A 15,107-nucleotide genomic window follows, 5' to 3' on the forward strand; every position below is an offset into this window, starting at 1 on the left:
ACAAAATTTTCAGTTATCTCCAGTTCACCATGAAATTTTTGCAAATTTTCTTTCATTCTACATTGGAAAGTAAGATTCATAAATACTGAAATCCCCTGCAAACTGAAATACCTGAATTTAAGCCAGTTCTATAAATTAGTTTTATTTCACACCAGGTGCTATTTTGCAGCAGTCTATGTGTGGACACAAATTTGGATTATTAATCTTTGTAGGATTTTTGTTCTCTCTAAAATACCAGGAATATTTGTTTTAAAGGAAGGATGATTCTATGCTTATGGCATTGGACTAGGACTCAGAAACTGAGAGTTCTTATCCTGAGTGTGCTGTAAACTGTGTCACTTTATTATTATCCCCACTTTACAGATAAATAGTTCTTACAGTAAATTCAATCAGTAGAGCACTATCTGTTGTTGAGTTGGTGGCTATGGAGCAATTGTGACATTGTGGTCAACTTGGTGAAGAATTTTACAATATGTTTGAGATGAGGTGGGAGAAAGGAACAAATCCAACAATATGTTAAGTGTAAGTACTGCAGTAGCAAGGATTATTGCAGCCAAAGCTGCAGTATGGTCTTGGGTGGGAAGGAAAGCTTTCTACCCCTTATATAGTGGCAAGAGCCAAAAAGATAAACTTAGTGTGTGGGACTGCATTTGGCCCAGAGAGAAGAAATGCTGGAAAGTTGAACCATCATAAGTAGGATAAGGAGTGGCGGTGGAGGGCTTAGTTATCTTATCAGCAGAAGAGTACAGGCAGTGTCCCAGTGAACAGGACAGGGCACCATTAGATTAAAATACCCTTTACAGATCTAAGTCAAGTCTTCCAATTTGACTGCAAGTCTCTTGATTTTTGGCACCACCTGTTGGACTCCTGAGCAGCTGCTTCATTCTTTCAATTAGGAAATCTGCGGACCTCAAGGAGAGGCACATTAGGCAGTCCCTCTATAATTGGCTTCTTCCAAGTAGGGTCTCTATGGATAGAGCACTGGAGGATTAGTCATATAAATACCAACATGGGAAGGCTCTACCAATAGGTGTCTAGATCACAGCCACCAAGCTGCTGCAGCTATACACACATGAAAGAAATGTGACATAGAAGAGCCAAACCAGGAGAATAAGCATTTGATTGTGGAAGCTAGAGAAAGAGAGAGAAAAAGTCATGCACATATACAGACCCTGAGGAGTGGGGAGGAGAGCCAGAAAACAGAGCCCATGTCAGGTGCTCAAGACTCTTGACCAGCAGCTCTTGAGAAACGGTGACTGTGGCTGGGGTGGCTTTCTCAAGCCAACACTTCAGTGGCAGCAACAGATTCTTCTCCTACTGTACAGTCACATGCTGCAAGAGCAGCCAGGGACCAAGAAAACATTGCTATTGCTGGATAAAACAGCAGCATAGTGAAGAATGTGGTATAAAACTTACATAGAAACAGGCAGCTCAAGATAAAGGTCCTTCCTTCACCACTCATTGTGGTCCTAAAGAAACAGTCTTCCAAGCAACTCTATTGCATAGCTTCCTCCAACCCCTGAAGAAAATAGGTAGGTTTTGAATTCTCCACCAAAATTAATTGATGGGGCTCTGCTACCCCTTGTTCTCACTCCCCAGCTGGCCTATTAAAAAAAAAAAAAAAAAAAAAAAAGAAAGGAAAAAAAAAAGTAGCAGACAGGAATTTTGACTGACTTGTTAGTGAGTTAGGCTAGCAACTGGAACACTGCTCAGCTGCCTGCTGGTTTCTACCAGTGAAGTCTTCAGCTTGGAAGCCTCCCGCTTACATCCAGAAGCAGGGACGGGGCAAGAGAAAACAGCAAAATCAGTTTAAAACCTACTTTAAACCCCCCCACCCCATGTGAGAGACTATTATTGTGACAGATATAACAAATAAGATTAAACACTTGAATTAAGTTTGGGGTTCCCTATATTAAAAATGCAATTGTGTATGTGTTATTGTGGAATTGTATTAAACGTCTCTCAGAGACTGACTAATGCAATCTCTGGAAAGGATCAGGAATCAAAGGACTTTTTAGGACAGTATGTGTTGAAGTGGATTTTCTAGGAAATACTGGGGTCAGGGGAATGCAATGATCTAGCTCCGAGTCCATCCTTTTGAAACTGCGACTTGAGAAAAACCCATTGTCTATTGATTATCTTTTCCTGGAAAACTTCAGATCAAAGACCCCTGAACTGTATAAAGAATGAACTAACCTTTTTTTTTTTGACAGAGAAGCCTGCTTAGGCAGCCCATCTTTAGTTGGGAATAACACAGTGAAGGCAGGAAACTGTTCAGCCTGGAAATACCCTGGTCAGAAGGGAGAGAGACACAGGTCTCCATCCAAGAGAGGCAACAGCCAGGGAAACAAGAAGCCTGAGAGTGGCTACTCTTGCTGGACCATTAAGGGGAAAATACAGGTGCAATGTGCCCCAAACTGAGACCATCATAAAGGCCTGATTTAAAAAAATAATTGGGGAAGAGGTGTTAAAACAAGTTGGGTTTGGATGAAATGTTCTTTTCAAGAAAACTGCTTTGATGGATCTAGTTATATTATTTCTATGGTGATGTACTTGTACCTGAAAATGTGCAGAATAGATGTGTAAGGGAAATTTAATTTACTCTTACCTGCAAATTCCAGATTGTGTATGGACATTTTTAAATGTGAATATTGTACTTATATATATGTATTGTCCTTTTATGAATTTGCTTTTCAAATCTGTATTACAGAAAAAAATTCTCAATGCAGTTGTGTAATCAAAAAATGTTAATCTGCTGCCTTCTTGCAAGTATAATTTGATAAATGCTTGAATATGAGATATTAAGTTGATTCAGTATTAGGCACTGAGTACATAGATACTGTTAAAATAAGCTGGGGAAACAAAAAATTCTAATCACATTTTTTTTTTAAACCAGGAAAAGAAAAGTATAATGAAAATATTCCAAAGGAAACAAAGCTAGTTAAATTTTATTTTTCAAAACTTACTCTAAACTAATATGCTAAACAAATAAACAGCAAGAAAATGTAGTCAATGCTAATGGTATAGCTGACACACAAATTATTGTACTAAATGTATTACAGTGCAATATTAACAGAACTATTTACATGCATATTTACAAACATGTGTTTTCTTTACATAAGCTATTTTACTTACTTCTTGGGAAGTTGGAAACATATGCATTTTGAGTTTGGTAATGGGTTCTACTTCATCTATCCAATACCAAATAGCATGAACCACTACAACTGAATTATAGGCAATAATAAAAATTGTCTTTGGGTATTTCAGAAAAACTACAAAACAAATTATTAGATTGGAGACAAGCAGCAGTTGACTTCAAAATTTGTTAATATATCTGAAATGTAAAAACTGATACAAACCAAACTATGGAATCAACACACTAAATTGTATAAATTAATTAGAGGACTAAGGAGTGTCCTGGGGCGCTCTCAGAAGGGTAGACATGTTAATCATGTTAATCACATTCAAGAATACATAGATTCAAAGCTGCACACGTTGTAGAGCATGGGCTAAAACCTAGTTAGATTAATGTTTTCTTGTAGAAGAATGCAAAATATTTAGCAGAAGCTTCTGCTTGTAAAACTTGAAAATAGACAAGTGTCCTTAGAGCACCTGGCTTCCAAAGCAGTGCTTGCGTATTAATGATGTCACATATTAAAAATGTTTATTCCAGAAAAGAACCCCAAATACCGCCACACACGTTGGAAAAAAAAATAACTAGCTTTTTTCATGATTGTGATACACATTTAAAAAAATCTACCCATCTGCAGTTGAGTTTCCTAACCTAAAAATATGTAATACCAGAAAACTCCTGTATGATAAAAAGGGTGAGGCAATCCTAGTGTATACTAAAATAAGTGAGCAATTTATTTTTAACTCAAGGTTTTCATGTCTTCCAAGAGAAATTTAGCATTTTAATGGGACAGTTCCCAGTTAGTAAAATTTTATTTCCATGTGATACTTTTCAAAACAATTTTATTGCAGCCAAAACATTGTTCATTTAACTGTACATAAAATAAACTATGATATATACACAACATTTTAAGTTACAGGGCATAAGTTTACAATTTTTGGCAGATTCAGTTTAACAAAATGGAAATTGCATAACTTTAATACTCAGAGAAACTCAACATCCTTAATTTGGTATACATGTGACAAGTTCTCGTGGTTTTCCCTGTTTACTAATCATACCTAAACTGCTTTATTAAGCTAATATTGTGTATAACATCTCACTGTTTTCTCTTACGTTCCGATTCTAAGCAGAATTTTTCATATGCTTCTTCAATTTCTGGATCCATCTCATCATCGATATCATCAAAGTACCTGCAAAAAATTAAAAAACAAAAACAAAACATACTGTTAGGCTATATTTGTACATATATACATACATTTTTCTTTTAAGAAAAACAAGTATACAGAGAAACAGAAAACAGATTAAATTGCAAGGTATTCTTTGGAGAAAAAAACATCTTTTCATAAATAATCGTCAATATACCACAACTCTAATTAAGGGTAAAAAAGTCAAGGTCACCAGACAATACACTGTCATGTTGGGACAATGTTTGGTAACAAAGTGGAGAGTGACACCTACTGTATAACCAAAACTATTTCCTGCAGTACCTAGGATATCCTTGGAGGTTTGACATGTCTGTTCAGTTTATGAGATTCAAATGGTGACACATCATAAAGTCGTATGGTTGCAGGCTCTGGCATAAAGCCTCTTAAAAAAAAAAAAAGCCTGCATTCTCCAATGTCCTCTGCATTGGACCAAATACTATGCTTACAGCCTGAGCCCGGAAGCCTATACAGCAATGAACAGCCTGCAGCCCGAGCCCCACAAGCCTGAATCGGGTGGCACAGGCCGGGCATAGGTTTTTCTTTGCTGTGTAAACATACCCATAGAGCCCCACTGAGGTCAGTGGGCCTCAGTGCAGGCAGCAGCACTTTGCCATTGCAGTTCTCAATGCAGAATCAGGGTTTAAGCTGTCATTTCTAGCCTTTTTGCTTGTGAAAAAACCTTCCAAATGCAAACTGAATTGAAAGGAATGCAATGTTGTCTCCCCAAGACTGCAGAGTCTGCAACAATGTATTTGAGACACGTGAAATTCATTGAACTCAGTGGGTGAAGCCCTGAAACCTGATGACAGAGTCAAGACTTATTTCACTGCTTCTCATTGTAATAAAAACTTCCAGCTAATGTCCATGTCTATCAGTTTCATTCAGTAGTGGTTACTGCTGTGAGGGCAGCGGAGTGGCTGGTTGCTGTTAAGTACTGGAATGTATCCCTTTTTTCTAGAAAGGAAGCATTGAGACTAACAACCAAACCCTACTCCCACACATCCCCGTGTTCCCAAAAGCCTCAACTGTTACCTCATTAGTGGAGGGGGTGGGGAGAAATCAGGCCTAGGCATCTCATACTAGGCACCCAAAATTAGTGGACACTTCTGATCTTAGATTTTCCATGTCTCAGTTCTCCATCTCTAAAACGGGGATAATACCAATACAACTCACAGGAGTGTTGTGAAGACATATCTTTGTGAAGCATTCAGATATTATAGTCATAAGCACTGTACAAAAGCCAATGAGGAAGTTAGTAATTCTGTATGCAGAGCAGAATTTGAACAGCATACAGTTAATAAGGCATGGGGCTATGCGGATAAAATGAAATACTGAATGGTAGCTCATTCAGTGAATGTTGTTCAGCCTCTGCACTGAATGAGGCAGCGGTTCTGTGAGGAAAAAATAATATGGGATGATGTAATTAAAGACAATCATAATGCAGACATAGAAGGAGACCAAATTAAGGTTGCACAGGCAACTTTAATTCTGGCATTTCCTAACTTTTGAGTGGTTGACTTTGGAACATTAATTTTCTGTAGTTTTTAGTGTTTAATTAATTATATGTAGTTTGAAGAATGCAGCCAAGGTAACACTGCTGTGGAAATAAATACTGGTTTCCCAACTTAGATGTTTAGAACTCCCCACTTTTAGTTCATTACCATAACCCTCAATATGATGCTTTGTATTTTGTGTAGGGCCTATGTTCTCAAAACTGCAGTGCTCTATTTTGGGCATAAGACTATACTCTTCCATTTTTTGTAAAATTAGTTCTTGGATGGCTCAAAGAATGCCAGACCTCTATTCCACCTACCCCTCCTCACCTCATCCATCTCTCTCCTCCCTATTCATGCATGTCTTCTCCTATTTTATTACTGTTACCCCAACCCAAACATGTTATGTCTATGTAGTACTGTCTGATTTTGTATTGTCTGGTCTTGCAGCTTTGACAAATTGTCAAATTACATAAATCTTTTAGAGATCCCATGAAGCATGTGATATTTGGAAACATATCCAAGCTGTAAGGCATGTACCTTTTTGAACTTTTCATTGTGCTTCTTTATGAAAAATCAATAAAAATTTAAACAAAAAACTGAAATGCAACTTATAGATATTTTTAAGCAAAAGTATCAGACTAAAATAAAACATACGGATCTCCAGCCCCTGATAAATCTGTTCCATTTTCTTCATAATCTGGAAAGAAATCCTCTCTGTCAAGCAACTCTTGATATTTCTCTTGATAATCTACAAAAGAAAAAAAAATCGTAAGTTTATATATAGTCTACTTTTAACATACGAATGTTTCTAAGAGGTCTTGTAAAATTAGAATGTAATTTAAAATAGGAGTAAGATTAGTCCAGCACCCAATGATGCAGTATGAACATGGCCTTTTTATTAGACTCTATAAACAATGAGATATGTATAATGCAGGAAAGTGATCTTCCCTTCTAATTTCAATGTTGCATGCAGTGTTGTTATAGCTGTGTAGGTCCCAGGATATTAATGACAAGGTGGATGAGGTAGTATCTTTTACTGGAACAACTTCTGTTGGTGAGACAGACAGGCTTTTGAGCTTACACAGAGCTCTTCTTCAGGCCCAGAAAATATACTCAGAATGTCATAGCTAAATACAAGATGGAACAGATTGTTTAGCATAGCTGACATATATTTCAAGGGACCATTCAAGAAGAAGTGGCCAAGTAGCACCCCTCTAGTCATAGGGAGGAAAAGAATGGGGGGGGAAAGAAGCTAGGGGGGTTGTTAGTGGGTTATAGATTGTTGTAATAAGCCATAAATCCAGTCTCTCTATACAGTCCATGATTTTTAATGTCTAGAAAAGTTATGAATTTAAGCTCCCATGCTCGTCTTTTGTAAATGTTCTGCAAGTTTCCTTTGACGATGAGGACTGATAGAGTGATCCCTTTGTGAAAAGTGTTCACGCACAGGTGATAGGGTGTTTTTCTCTTTTCATCTTCTTGTGTGAGTTCATTCAAGAGCATAATGACTGTCTGGTTTCACTCACATAGTGGCTATTGGGGCATTTAGTGCAGTAGACCACATGTGATAGGTATGTGTAGGACTCATGGATCAAGAAAGGGGTGTTGTGGAGGGTGCTGATCATTGTGGCAGTAGTGATATGTCTGCAGGTTTTGCATCTGTTGTTCTGGCAGGGTCTGGTGCTGCTTTGAGTTGGTGTGTCCAGGTCTGTAGCACCAGACTCTAAAAACCATGGACTAAACAGACACTGGATTTATAGCTTATTACTACAATCTATAACCCACTAACAACCCCCCATCACCCACCCCACCCCCCTGCTTGGCTCATATCCCTTTCAGAGTCAAAGTCACGTCTGCCCAAGCCTAATGGGCTCTTTTGACCTAGTTCAGCTCTTTTCAGGGTAAAATTCTCCCAACGATAACAGATCATGTCACAGGAGAAAGTTGCTGCTAAATGTAGGAAAGAAGAATAAGGAGTGCACATAAAATACAAGATGTCTTTCTTCCGTCTCCATTAGCTAGAAAACAGGAAAACAACAAAGCAGGATGAGCCAGCAATCCCCTTTTACAGAGGGAGTGATGTAAGAAGAGCTTTGCTTTTTCTCTGGTCCCCATCTGTGGGCACACTGGAAGGATTCAATCACTTGTTTGCCTTACCGTCTTCACACTATTTGCCATTGAAACTGCATTCATTTCCATTATTTAAAAATGGTTTATACTTTGTGCCTATTTGGACAGGGCCTCCTCAACTTAGTCATTTTCCTAAGAAATATATAGCTATACTAAGCTGGAGACATACCTGGGTCTGCTGCAGTGAAAGGAACACCCTCAGAGGTGTAAAATGTTGGTTCATTCTAAAATTGAAACGACACAGTAAATTATACACATATTTAATATAAGCAGGATAATCATTCATTGCCTTTACTACTTCCAGAACATCTATCAAGGTTAACAAAATTTCTATGCATTTCTTTATGAATATACATCAACTTGAACATTTGAAGTTTCGGAGTATATTCATACCATAAAATAGTTGGGGTCATTTTCAGGTGTTGCTTCCCTATATGTTGAGGTTACGTGAACTCTACCCCAGTTACTTGAGCGTAGTTCTACTAGTTTCAGTAGCATCTGTTTTACATCTCTGCAAATAGACAAAAAGCACCAAGGACCGGTTAAATACGTTGTATTAAAATGTAAAAAAAACCCCAAGATTCTTTACAATCCAACACCTCTGTAACACTGCATATGCTACTATTTAAGTCAAAGTCCCTTAAAATAATTTAAAGTGCATGCTTCACATGTATTTATAGCTAAAGGTAGGGGGAAGAGAAACAGTTGTTAAACCAGTAAGATATCAAAACCCTAGTAGTTACTAAACAAATCTACAGTAAAATGGTTTTAGGAAATCCACCTGACTATTTTGCCACCACAATTGATTTGAATGAACACATATGTGAGCTGGTTTCTTACCCTGGATGTAGTGAAGTAATTCTGATTGTATAACGTAATCAATTACACCTCTACCTCGATATAACGCCACCCGATATAACACGAATTCGGATATAATGCGGTAAAGTAGTGCTCTGGGGGGGCGGGGCTGTGCACTCCGGTTGATCAAAGCAAGTTCGATATAACGCGGTTTCACCTATAACATGGTAAGATTTTTTGGCTCCCGAGGACAGCGTTATATCGAGGTAGAGGTGTATTCCCTTACCTATTTTTGTGAAGGAAGATATTGTAGTTTAATCAATGGCAATGAAATGTGTGCAATGACAGAAAAAAAATTAAATGTCATGTTTCTCTTGTTGAGTGTTAATAGTAAGCAAAATCCAAGATACTACCAAGGCTTTTGATTTATGTAAAGTGGCTAACAGCCATAAAGTTGGTGCAACAGAACAAAAAAAATCCAATTATGTTCAGGAGGTCACAGTACTGGGTAATTGGAGGACATGGTTTTCTTTATAAAGTTACACCTTGAAGACAATAAATCCTTCAAATTTGTTTTGTTCCAGGATTTATTTTGGATAAATTCTCTTTCCTCATCAGGGTCTGGATGCAGGGAGATGGATTTTATACTACTTTCTCTCAACTAGATCTACAGAAGGCACAAATTCAGGGATTTGATTTCCCCCCTCATAGTTAAATAGATAATTGAAAAGATGATATGCAATAGACAATACTTCCATTTCCATTAAAATATCAAACCTGAAGCAAGAGTGAATCAAGCAGAGTCTGTAACATTCTCTTTCATGTCAGCATTGCCATCTGTGATTTTACATCAAGATGGCAATTTCACTAATTATTACCCCTCCCACCGAAAAGCCTGCATAAGAAAGCTGGGGGGATGAAAACTCAACAACATTCACTTATCTGAATTTACCTTTGACTTTTTCCTCTGGTGAGAGAGGCTTTGGTTACCATGGATTTTGGAGGCTGTAGGTCCTCCCATTCCCAATGATCTTGGCGATCCACAAATATGAATCTCCTTCCATACAAAGCCAGAAGCTCTCAGGTGCAATACCTGCCACAGATGCTACTGAGCAGCAACAGGGCTTCTGCAGGGATAACTACTGATCCATTGGCCTTCCTCCCTCTGACAGGAGACCTGCTGCAATTGTCTGGGTCCCACTATAGCTGTGTAATAGCAGCCTTGGAAGGACTCAGAGGGATGGAATAAACTCCTGCCCAGATTTCTATGTAGAAGTCCAGAAGCTGAATGTAGTAGAGTGACATTTACCCAGCCACTCCTCCATTGTTTCTCCAATCTCTAATCAGATCCATAAGAGACAGAGGATGTATCGTGGCAGCAGAATAATCATTGGGGATGATCGGCGACACTGAATAAAGTCAATAAACCCTCATACTAGTGAAGTCAATCTCCCTCGCAATGTCTTTAATCAACATATTCTATGCAAGATACTCTAGCAGGAACAGTTTTGCCACTTACAATTATAGCATCCAACATGTTCTCTTAGAAAACTAATCTTAACTCTTCTGCACAGCAGTTCATTTTGGAAGTGCTGTTGGTTCAAATTAATGAATATAATGGAGATATATTAACAGTCAAACATACAATATTCATGGTATTCTATAGTAACCAATCATCATATATGGTATATAAATTTCCAAGGTGGTAAATTGTGAACAAAATCAAGAAATATTGTAACTGACAAAAAGTTTCTTCAACGAATGCAATAATTATAATGTCCACTATCGAAGTATAGCACTGAAAAGGTATTTTAACACCTAAGGTTAAAATCTTTATTAATTTCTTAAAATATCTAATTTATACATGTACAAATTTCCCAGTCATTCTTTAGAAACAGGATTTGCTGTGTGGGAATGTTCTAGCATAAAGTATATTACCTCATGGCCCATAAGAACAAAGACCATTAAGGTTACTATAACTCTGAAAAGAATGCCTTCTTCACATTGACATATTTAATATTTCTACTGTATTCAAATTCACATACAGCTCTGAAGAAGTAGGAAAACCCCACACATGAGTAAGGGAACGCATTGAAGAATTAATGATCAACTAATTTTTCTTCCCACCTGCTGCAATTTGCATCCAGGACAACATTTTCAATTCTCTGAACCATTTCATCCATATCAGTCTTTCCTTTTTCTTTCCATGCATCTTCCAAAACTGACCCGGTCAACTAAAAAAAAAAAAAAAAGGCATATTTTATTAATAAAAAAGCATGTAAGTTCACTACATAAAATCTTAAAAAGTAAAGTTATTACGGTTCATGGAATTCTGTGACAAGTGTAGACACATTCTTTGACTACCCTAAAGGAAAAGCCAACCTTGATTTTCTAGATGTCTTTAATTTCATAACATTACAGACTGTATAAGTTGATGAATTCTCATTAAATCGAGTTGGCAGTTCATCAACAGCTGGCCTTTGGTTTCTGTAAACAAAGTGAGTTTGGTCACTGAAGCTTCCACTCTTTAATGCTACTTAGAAGTTGAATGACCAGCCCTGTTGCCATTTATGTTATCTTCAGGACTTTACACTAACCACAATTTGAAAACAACTCTTCAATAACCTCACAAGGCTTTAAAGCAGTCACATAAGGTTCACTCTTTAAACATGTGCACACAACCTGAAGGTATTTTTCAAGCAACGAGGACTTTTCTATTTTACTATTTTTATGATAATTATTTCCCTTAAAAAGAGGGATAGATCACTGGGTTTGCCCAAAAACCCACATATCATTGGAAGATGAATAGCTCTCCCTAAAGTACTTAGTGTAGGCATTACCTCAGAGGTCTTGCAATTAGGCCAAAATACCATGAGAAAGATAAACTTCAATGTTATCTCAAAATTAAATTTTGCAATAAATGTAATATTTATTTAGATTTATGACAAAAGCTAAACAAACTGGTACTAAGTTCCCAAATTCCACATTTAAAAAAAAAAAAAAGTATTTTTAGGATATCTGAAATTAAAGAAGAGAAAAAGAACACAGTTTGTATGCAAGTTTAGAACTTCCATGAATCACAAAAGACTAATATGGCTACAGGTATGAGAGAAGAAAGCAGCATGATTAGACCTTACCTGAAATTTTGACTTTTGACTCATTTGAAAATTCTGTCCCTGAAAGATTTCAACCCTTATTACTAAAATGTAATATATCTATTTTTTCCTAATGAAGTTATGATTGATGCATTTTATGGCAATTGCTGATGTTGGTCTATTGAGTAATATATCATGTATAAAGCTAGACTCAATAAACAGACTTCCAACCAGATTGATCTGGCCCTTCTTCACTCAGAGGAATAGAAATTGAGTACAATGCACCTTACTGTTGACAGCATAAAAAAAAAATCAAGGCTGTCTTGACTGCTCTGTGCAGGGATTAACAATATCTTGGCACTCTCAGAAGAGCCAGGATTTGCCTGTGATCTTTGTCAAAATTTCCCCTGCCTCCACTATTGTGTACTGTACACTAGCTGGTTGTTGACCTCCAGCCTCAGAGTTGCTGTATTTCACTGGTGCTATATATATTGTTAAACTGTTTTGGGATCCTTTGAGATTATAGTTACTATATACAAAGTAAAATATTTTTAAAGTTACATTGCTATATTTTCTGTAGTTAGAAAATGCCACTTAATTGTTGCCAAGTTAAATCCCATATAATACCCAATTATCAAAAGATAGCAACATTTCTTTTAATATAGAACGACTCTGCTGGTACCACCGTCTTAGATGAATGATTTTGAAATGCATGTTTGTCCTGATGACTTCAAAAACAAAAGATAACAAAATACAGTAGATCATTTGATAAGCCAACTACAATCAAATATTTGATTAGTAGTTTTAACTTTTAACTGAGGGCAGCTGTCCATGGTCACTGTAAGCCAGAGATTTATTTGTATTACCTTAATGGAAAAGGCCAAACATTTACTTCTACACAGACTTCATGAACTACTCAGGATCTTTCATCAGATGTAGTAAATATTCAACCACAAATCTATATAAAACAGATTAAATGCTGTTTGAAAAACCCAATGAATAAAAAAGTGTGAAATACGAAAAAAAGCTACAGAAGGAATAGAAATCTTTGTGCCTGTAACCCTCACTTATTTTTTTAAAATAAGATTAACTCCCCCAAATCTTAATGCTGCGGACATAAAATAAACCTTCACAAAGAGCTCCACATTTTTAATTTATATTAGTTCTACTGTAGATATTTTCAAAAATTCCAGCTTGGACATTTAAAATGAAGATATAAAAGCCTAGATTTAGTACCTAAAGAAATGACTTTTCAGAGCGCTTAGCATCTGCAGCACCCAGTCAGCTCATAACTAAATCATAGGGAGCTCAGCACCTGTGAATATCAGGCTACTTAATTAAATGCCTAAATATGGTTTCAGAAGCCTAATTTTAGATATCCAAATTTGAATTTTATTTGAAGTAGAGGCTGTTTTTGGCTTATTTCTAGTTGCAAAAACCCTGGATGATATCATAGAAGCAGTTTTCAGAACAACATCATGATCTCCTGTTCTCCAACACCAATTATACTTGTGATGTCACAACCATTGCTGTAACTAGATATCAACCCAAGAGAAAAGTGAATTTTATTTTTCTTAAATTGCAATTGTTAAAGATGAACTGCTTAGATTCTCAATGAACTGCAGATGTTATGTGCAGACTCAAACAATGCAAATAAATTTTACATTTTAAAACAACCAAAACAAACAAACAAAAAAAAAACCAACCAACTGCTCCTTTACTTATCTGTCAAAACTTCCAACTGTTCTATGCAGCGTTGTTGTAGCCATGTCAGTCTCAGGATATTAGAGAGACAAGGTGGGTGAGATAATATATTTTATTGGACCAACTTCTGTTGATGAGAGAGACAAGCTTTTGAGCTTACAAAGTGCTCTTCATGTCGGGAAAATTTATGCAAGGTCTACACTACTCACTTACTTTGGTATAACTACGTTGCTCAGGGGTGTGAAAAATCCAGTGCTATGTCAGCAGGAGAGGGCTTCTCATGGAGGTGGTGGTATTAAGCCGATGGGAGAGCTCTCTTCTGTTTGCTTAGAGTGTCTACACTGACACTGCATCGATCTAACTGCGACTATGGCTACACTGGCGCTTTACAGCGCTGCAACTTTCTCGCTCAGGGGTGTGAAAGAACACCCCCCTGAGCGCAGCAAGTTACAGCACTGTAAAGTGCCAGTGTGAGCCATGCTCCCAGCGCTGTAAGCTAATCCCCTCGTGGAGGTGGAGTACCTGCAGCGCTGGTTGGTGCGACCACACTCGCACTTCAAAGTGCTGCCGCGGGAGAGCTCCCGAAGCAGCGCTTTGGAGTTTCGAGTGTAGCCACGGCCTACATTGACCTAAGCACTATGCCTCTCGTGAAGGTGGAGTTAAGTTGGTGTAGTGGGCAAGTTACATGGGAGGGAGCTACATTTCAGTGTAGGTGCTTACAGAGTTACGTCAAAATAAGCTGCCTTACATCCAATTAACTCTGTAGTATAGATCAGTTGTCAGAGATAAATACAAGATGGAACAGATTATTTAGCATAAGTAGTTAACACATATTTAAAAAGGACCATTCAAGGCGAAGTGGCCTGTTATCACAGGTAGGAAAGGAAACAGGAGGGAGCAGCAGCAACTGGGCAGGGGGGTGGGAGTGTTAGCGGGCTATAGATTGTTGTAATAAGCCATAAATCCAGTGTTTCTATTTAGTCCATGATTTTAGTGTATAGCAAAATTTTGAATGTAAGCTCCTAGTCTCATCTTTTGAAAGTGTTGTGTAGGTCTCCTTTGAAGAGGACGACAGGTTGGAGCTTAAATTCATAACTTTGCTAGACACTAAAAATCATGGACTGAATAGAGACAATGGATTTATGGCTTATTACAACAATCTATAACCCATTACCAACCCCCTAGCTGCTTTCTTCTTCCCCCTCCTACTATTCTTCCCTGGGACTGGAGAGGGTATTAATGGGCCATTCCACCTTGAATAGTCCCTTCAAATGTGTTAACTACTTATGCTAAACAATCTGTTTAATCTTGTATTTAACTGTGAGGCTACCTCTGAGGCTTGGTCTACTGCAGTGGTTCTCAACCTTTTGGGGCTCAGGACCCATTTGTAAATGTTTATGTCCTGTCATGACCCACTAAATCAGAGGTGGGCAAACTATAGTCCGCGGACCACATCTGGCCCGCAGGACCCTCCTGCCCGGCCCCTGAGCTTCTGGCCTGGGAGGCTAGCCCCTGGCCCCTCCCTGCTGTTCCCCCTCCCCCACAG

The 15,107-nt window shown here is 37.8% G+C and overlaps 1 protein-coding gene across 1 annotated transcript in view; it reads right to left on the reverse strand.

Moving 5' to 3' along the window:
* Positions 1–2,925: 2,925 nt before the first annotated feature.
* Positions 2,926–15,107, reverse strand: part of PAIP1 (poly(A) binding protein interacting protein 1) — a 34,555-nt gene continuing 22,373 nt past the window's right edge. The window contains exons 7-11 of the mRNA XM_024203115.3: positions 10,890–10,996; positions 8,358–8,475; positions 8,134–8,188; positions 6,489–6,582; positions 2,926–4,323 (exon numbers count right to left, since the gene is read on the reverse strand). Of these exons, the coding sequence (XP_024058883.1) occupies positions 4,230–4,323; positions 6,489–6,582; positions 8,134–8,188; positions 8,358–8,475; positions 10,890–10,996 (468 nt within the window). The 3' untranslated portion in view covers positions 2,926–4,229. The remainder of the gene's footprint in view (positions 4,324–6,488; positions 6,583–8,133; positions 8,189–8,357; positions 8,476–10,889; positions 10,997–15,107) is intronic.

The sequence above is a fragment of the Terrapene carolina genome, unplaced genomic scaffold, assembly GCF_002925995.2.
Source record: "Terrapene carolina triunguis isolate 2854851 unplaced genomic scaffold, T_m_triunguis-2.0 Scaffold69, whole genome shotgun sequence".
Taxonomy (NCBI): domain Eukaryota; kingdom Metazoa; phylum Chordata; order Testudines; family Emydidae; genus Terrapene; species Terrapene triunguis.